This window comes from Gossypium raimondii, chromosome 1, assembly GCF_025698545.1.
Source record: "Gossypium raimondii isolate GPD5lz chromosome 1, ASM2569854v1, whole genome shotgun sequence".
NCBI classification, from domain to species: Eukaryota; Viridiplantae; Streptophyta; class Magnoliopsida; order Malvales; family Malvaceae; genus Gossypium; species Gossypium raimondii.
In genome coordinates, this window is record NC_068565.1 from 23,467,442 (window position 1) to 23,474,586 (window position 7,145).

Sequence of the window (7,145 nt, forward strand, 5' to 3'; positions counted from 1 at the left end):
AATTAATCACTTAAAATCATCCCCAAATTATTCATAAAATCATTCACCATTCACATCACACACGAACATAATACTTTCATCACATAGAACATAAAAAATAATTATACACTTAATCCTTAGAATTTCACATCAAATTATACATTCAAATAAACATAACATAATAATTGGAACAACTTATTCATGCTTTCTCCCACATTCGTCTTAATCTTCAAGCCTCCATGGTTGGTTTCATGTGAAAGAATACTCTTGAATTAGAATTTGATGTGATAACAAGCCTCCACGGTTGGTTTCATGTGATAGAATACTCTTGAATTAAAATTTGATGTGATATCTCACATTATATTCAAAGAATTTTAGGTTAGAAATATGCTTAAATGGAAAGCTTTTTTCCCTGTCTCCTCCCTCGATGTACCCACGTTGGGGTTTTTACAAAAGAGAATAATTTCTTTTCATATCTCTATACTTTTCTTTTTTTTTTCTTTTTTTAACATTGAATTATTTAATAAATTAAATCGGTTAACATTTAATCAAATGATTTTAATCTAATGGTTATAATTTCTCCCATAAAATATCTCTCTTTTATAATTTAAAATTTAAAATAATATTTAATAAATAAAATAACCAAATTACCCTTTAAAAATATTTTTTGTGTTATTTAAGACATAAGGGTAAAATGATTATTTTCCCATTACTCATTTATTTGAGACATGGCACACTTCAATCCTTATTCTTTTCACCACTTTTCAATCTAGTCCATATCTAATTTTTTAACTCCACCTATCAATTCATATCCATGTGATATTCATAAAAATATATTTCTTAAGATTTTCCTTTTCTCTACAATAGTAAATCTGCAATTTTAGTTCATCTTTCATAATTTTTACTAAAATTTTAGTATTCATACTATAGATTGCCTGCTTCCTAAAAAAAACTTTGCTGATTTTTTTCTGTTTTATCAAATTTTGAAAAATAACTCGTTAACCATTGTCTAATAGGTGTTTTCTAAATCATTTGTTCTTTTACCACCGAGTTGAATTAAAAGACATGTTATTAACTTATTTATCTTCCAAAAGAAACCCACTTGCTTATTTTGATTTACAATAGAAACATCATAACTTATTTAATTTTGAAACTGAACATCTAATTTACTTAACAACAAATCATACAAATTATTTAAACTAGTTAACTAAAATCCCAACAAAACCCAAAACTAAAAATAAAGTCCAAAACATTATCCGAAGTCAAAAGCCCATAAAATTTAATTTAAGCTATCTTATGCAAGCATAACATTACATCAACCATCATGTTATCATTTTTCACGATCAACTATTACATCAGCCTCTACATCAATAATTACGTCATCACTTGTCAATCCATCAAAACAACCAAAAAAACTCTTTTAAAAATTTAATTTATTAAAATTTTTTGTTAAGAGTTTAGTTTATCTTTACTTGTTTTACGAGTTTTTTTAAACACTTAAGCCTAACTAAATGAAATTAATTTCTTTCCATAGTGAAAACAAAACCGACAGGTGGCAACTTTCTATGAAATTATAAAAATCTATCAATACCTCAAGTCTAGTTTTTTTTTTTCCTCTTCCCATCGTTCAAACAAGACAGCCCCTATAAAAATTCTTGCAAGCCAAAATCATTTACAACAAAATAAAAAAATGGGGGGTGTTCATGTTTTTTCAGAGGTCACATCCAATGATTTGAAGAAATTGCCTGGTGGGCTTGGGGATGTCTCAGGGTCACATGTGTTTGCAGAGGAGAAAAAGGGTGGGTATCCAGTGGCGGCGGTGGCGGCGGAGCCCTTGGTGGCAAGGCGCTCACATGACGGGCACATGGTGAGGGTAGTGGCAGGTGACTGCATATAAAATGGTTGACAAGTTTTTAAAACTCTCAATTCTTGCAGTTCCTTCTGTAACCTCTTATTTTCTTCTCTCAGTGTCTCGCAACTTCTCTTTAAATACTCGCAATCTACCTCGGTCTGCTTCAGTTTTGTCCTGTTTTGTCCCATAAAATATTTCTAAAAAAACTTGTAAATTACTTCAATTATATTATACCTTAATTCAAATCATTAAAAAAAAAATCAAATATGAAAATTTTATAATAAAATACCTTTTAGCCTCTTATATTAAGATTCAGATTATATTTTGTTTTTATATTTAAAAATGAATAAATTAGTCCATGTATGTTATATCAAAGAGTAAATTGGTCATTTCTATTAAAAATTTCATCCATTTGCACTGTTAAAAATTAACGTAGCTGACAGAATAACCAGACAATAACGCGTAATATACCATATATACGTCATGTTGACATACAAGATTCGATTTTAATAATAAAAATGAACGAAATTTTTAATAGAAAAACCAGTTTGCTCTTTGATCAAACATATAGGGACTAGTTTGCTATTTTTTAATAGAGTGAACAAAATTTATTTTGACTCCTAATATAACAACTTTATAATTTTACCAAAATTTTATTTATATAAAACTATAATTTGGACTAATAATAAAGCTATAATTTACTCTAATATGATCTTATAAATTTTTAAATATAAAAAAAAGAATACCTTGCTCTCCTATTCTGAAACCAAACTTCCACTTGTCGAGGACGAAGATTTAATTGCTTGGCCAAAGCAAGCTTTTGCTTCTAAACCAACATTCAAAATTTCCCCCCAAAAAAATCAATAAAAATGTTTGAACAAATTAAAACCCTAAAGCATGGAGATTATTTATTTATTTTTTACTTACAGGATTTAGAGTGTTCTGTTCTTTGAAACTTTCTTCGAGAAAAGCAGATTGTTCTTTAGAGAGCCTGAGTTTCTTCCGAGTTGACCCGTTCTCATCGTCATCGTCACTCACTCTTTCAACTTCAAGGTCTCTCTTCCCTTTGTTTTTTCCATTTCTAATCCCAAAATCCATTCGAAAAGACGACACCGTGCTGTTCGGAGATGAAATCCCCGCTCCTTCCTCAGATTCCTCATCATCCTCCTCCGCCGCCGCTGCCGGTGGCAACTGGTTCACGTCTAACCCTCTGCCGTCTCCATCTAATGTAACAATGCAAAAGTTAATAATCAAAATCCAAAAATAAAAAAGATCCAAATATCCTATAATGATAATCATTTTTTGGGCAAATAGAGAATATAGTGACGTACATTTATGAGTGAGGCAAGGGATACGAAGCTGAGTTTGGGAAGAAGGAAGAAGATGACGGTAAAGAGGTAGATCTGAAGGAACCCTTTTTTCATCACTATCTCCTCCTTTACTTTGAGCTTCAAACGCATCGATTTTATGTTGTGATTTGAACCCATCTCCAAGCCCCATACAAAACCCTAGATCCTTGCTTCTTGATAGCTTTGGGGTATTTCCAAGCAACGAAAATTGCTTGGAGGGATCACCCAAGCTCAAAGCCAACTCCATGTCAGCCTCTTTTTTTTTTCTTACAAAAACAGCACTCGAGAAACAAAAAGAAGAAGCTTTGAATTGATCTTATGTATTGCTGTTCCTTAGAGAGATATTGATATAGACAAGGAAAAGAGAGTTAAAAGAAAGAGAAGGTATGAATGTTGTTTAATGGAAGAATTCTGAAGAACACATAAGACCCACGTCCCCTTCCTTTGTAACATTCCTTTTCTATTTTGCCTTGAGAGAGAGTAAAAGATTGACCGACAAATCCAGGTTGACAAACGCACGTGAATATATATAAATATACACACCACTTCATACACCATCACGGTGGACAAAGGGGGAGAAGGATATATGTTTTTCTTTTTCTAAGTAACTAAAAACTAGTAATATAAAAAGATTTTCTTGCCATACACATCAAGATTTTGAAGATTTTAAATTTCAATTTTATATAATTTTTAAAAAAAATACAAATAGTTATATCACCTGACCAAATAGATACCAGCTTAGATTATATAACAAATGGTACACATGTATTATACAAAAAAAAAAAAATCCAGCACCACCACATTTGGATTAAAATTGTTTTTCCCACCAATAAGGAAGATACTTGTTTATACCAAAATGATTATAGGAAAAGCGGAACCCTTTAGCATGCTTTTTCCGTTTTGGCTCAAATTCCAACTTGTTCCGCCTGTATCGGCATTTTTCATTCTGTTTCGCTCATACCGTTCAAAACACTATGTACTGCCGGTACAAAAACTTAATGGCTTGAAAAGTTTAAAGTTAACGAGGCTTTGAACTGCTTGCTTGGCTGTTCTGAAATTTGCCTCAAACTTAGGTCGTGATGCGGTTGAAGGGTGATTGCTTGGTCTTAATTGAGAAACTAGGGAGAAGTTTGATGATTGGTAAAAGTCGATCCAGTTATTGAATATTGCAGGTATTTTTGCTTTCAATTTCAAGCTTTCTGGTTTGCATATGTTGGGGAAGGAGGGTAACTCTGCGGCTCATGGTTTAATTGCAAATAGAATGGAGGGAGGAAATGTGCTATACATTACGGTAGTTTTTGGTATGATAGGAAATGATAACTTTCTTAGATGTTTAAGTAATTGGAAAGTAATTATAATATTTGGTATGTTAAAGTTTTATTTATTTTCTTTAGAATTTAACTTTCTTTAGAATCTAATTTTATTTTGAGAGTTATTTTTCATGAATATTACAATATGGTTCTCACGATATTAAGACAAAATTAATTATATTTTATATTAGTTTAGGTACTAATCTATTAATAAATGTAAAAAGAAGTATTGTATCCTTCTTCTCTATTATTTCAATGGAATTTTTGCAAGTAAATTTTTTTCTAATTTTATTTTTTATATGCATATTTAATCATTTATATAGTATATTATTTACACATTATCTTTATTTTCTATTGGCTTTCTCTCATTTCTTTTCGTTATATCAATTGAAAATTTAATTTTATTATAGTCTTTATTTACAAGAAAAGGAGAAAAATTATGGTTTAGATTTAGCTTACTGATTTAATCATAATCTATTTTCTGCATGATTTAGCTTTAAAGAATTTGTAGTTTTGCCTAAAGTAGTACTTGGAATTATTATTATTTTTAACATTCCTATGTGTTAGCTTTTAGTTAAAATAAAATATGATTTTAAATATTTTTAAGTATTTATATGTACATTATTATATTTAGAAATATATATGCAAAACAAATTTGCTTCCAATTAAAATTATAAATTAAAAATAATTTAAAAACGATCAAGTAAATTTTATTATTAAATATTTAATCTAAATACTAGTTAAGAATAAAGTTCATTATAAAATTAAATACATGAATATTATCTTTTATTTAATAAGGGTAAATTCATAAATTATCTTTTATGTCAAATGTTGTAAAGTAACATTTCCGTAATTACACTCCCAACAATCACATTCTATTAAAATCATAACATGAAAAACACCAAACACTACTTATATTAAATAATATTTCAACCCTTTTAATAAATGTATCTCTTGTTTAAAAAAGAAAAGAATTAATAAAAATATTTGTTTAAGACTAAAGAAAATGTAAAAGTAAAATTTAATAAAAAAAAGTAACGTAAACAAAAATATATATATTCGTGGTATATTTTGGATTTATTTAATGGACTATATTTGGTAAATTTTATTTATAATATACAAAATTGATAAATATTTTATATTTTAAATTTACTTTACATTTGTAAATATACAAATATTTTTTAAATATTAATAAATTTAAAATGATATAACATATTAATATTAATATGTATTAATATCAATAGAAAAATAATATATCCACTAATACGATATTGATTGTATTTATTTTTTTATTATATTTAATTTTAAAATTTTATTATCATCATCTCATTTAACGTATTTTTTGGTACAAATTTAGCAGCATCACCCGTTCCTTGGTGGAAATTAAGATTATTAAGTTAATTAATGGTGCAATAAATAGACAAGTAAGAGTGATTATTACGTTGTAACCAAAGAAGGGGCCAGAAAAATCCTGATCATCATCACCCCCAACATGAGAGAATGATTTTCCATCCAACTACATTGAGATCATCAAATATTCTTCCATCCTTTCTCTGACTAAAATTTTGTTTACTTACATGCTCATAATGATGATAAAACTGAAAAAAAAGAAAATAATGATTAAAATGTGTTGTTTTACCAAACACAATTATTCAGCATTATTGTCACTGTTTTTGGTTTTGGAAATGATGGCCATTTTTAATCATCTCAAGATTTGCAGTTTTCCGAGTGGTCAATTAACGTATCTCCCAATGACGTAAACTTAAATGAAGGCCAATCGCGGACTCTTAAAGTAAATGTGAGTTTTTTTTTCATCAAAATTTTAAAATTTTTATTTAAGTCAATGAATTATTTGAGAGTTTTTATTTAAGTAAGTAGACTATTAAATTTTTCTCTAAAAGTTCAATTAACATGTTTCAAGTAATGATTTAACAATCGATACAGTAGATTTATACCCATCAACGAATATAATAACATAGATTTGATCAAAATCAATCTAATAGTTAATATAATAACATAGATCAAAGAAGAAAGTTATTTAGATTTTAATTTGTAACTTTGTGACATTTAAAGCTTTTTTATGAAAAAACCTAGGCTGTAGAAGAGAAAGGGAATGAGAACTTTCACTTGGTTCAGGTAGTACAAATAGAGAAAGCCATACAACAATGATTTTAGTAGCAATAAAAACTTTCGAATAGTTCAATGATCATTTTGTAAACTTTTGAAATTAAATGATTGAAACATAAACTTATTAATAATTTAGTGACTTTGAGTGTAATTTACCCTATAAAAATATATAATTTTTTAATTTAATTTTGAAGTGAAAAAAATAAAATTTTAAATGATGATAAACATAAACATTATAAAAAGCTGTTTAAATGACGTATCAAAACAATTTAGCATTTACAATTGAGTTTACTTTAAAATTAAAGGTATAAAACTTAAATTATTAATTTTGTTATCGTAAAAGGACTAAATATAGGAATACATCAAATAGTTTAACCTTAAAACAGCTGCTTTACTAGATACTTCCTTGGTGCATTAACCCATTGGAAAGAAAAACAGTTTGTCAAATTAGACATGATGTGTATTAGATTTTGAAAAGTTACTTGGTAAGTGGTAGAGGAAGTTTTAAATTCCATAAATAAAATCAGA

The 7,145-nt window shown here is 28.0% G+C and overlaps 1 protein-coding gene across 2 annotated transcripts; it reads right to left on the reverse strand.

Annotated features, from left to right (window-relative positions):
• Positions 1-1,321: 1,321 nt before the first annotated feature.
• On the reverse strand, positions 1,322-3,748 carry LOC105785443 (homeobox-leucine zipper protein HOX11). Of its 2 annotated transcripts, XM_012611537.2 has the most exons (4): positions 3,163-3,737; positions 2,759-3,054; positions 2,578-2,657; positions 1,325-2,005 (listed from the first exon to the last, which is right to left on the reverse strand). In XM_012611537.2, the coding sequence occupies exons 1-4, from the start codon at positions 3,425-3,427 to the stop codon at positions 1,681-1,683; spliced, it is 966 nt and encodes a 321-aa protein (XP_012466991.1). In that variant the 5' UTR covers positions 3,428-3,737; the 3' UTR covers positions 1,325-1,680. The 2 variants fall into 2 exon arrangements, with proteins under 2 accessions (XP_012466993.1, XP_012466991.1); XM_012611539.2 differs by lacking the exon at positions 2,578-2,657 and having other exon boundaries at positions 1,322-2,028; positions 3,163-3,748.
• Between the last annotated feature and the right edge of the window lie 3,397 nt (positions 3,749-7,145).

Bases quoted from the DNA above. Each gene is read 5' to 3' on its own strand.
- LOC105785443 (XM_012611537.2), bottom strand. From the start codon at position 3,427: ATGGAGTTGGCTTTGAGCTTGGGTGATCCCTCCAAGCAATTTTCGTTG. The intron at 2,658-2,758 runs GTAAGTAAAAAA...ATGTTGGTTTAG, and splicing joins AACAGAACACTCTAAATCCT to AAGCAAAAGCTTGCTTTGGC. The intron at 2,006-2,577 runs GTATTCTTTTTT...GGGACAAAACAG, and splicing joins TTTCAGAATAGGAGAGCAAG to GACAAAACTGAAGCAGACCG.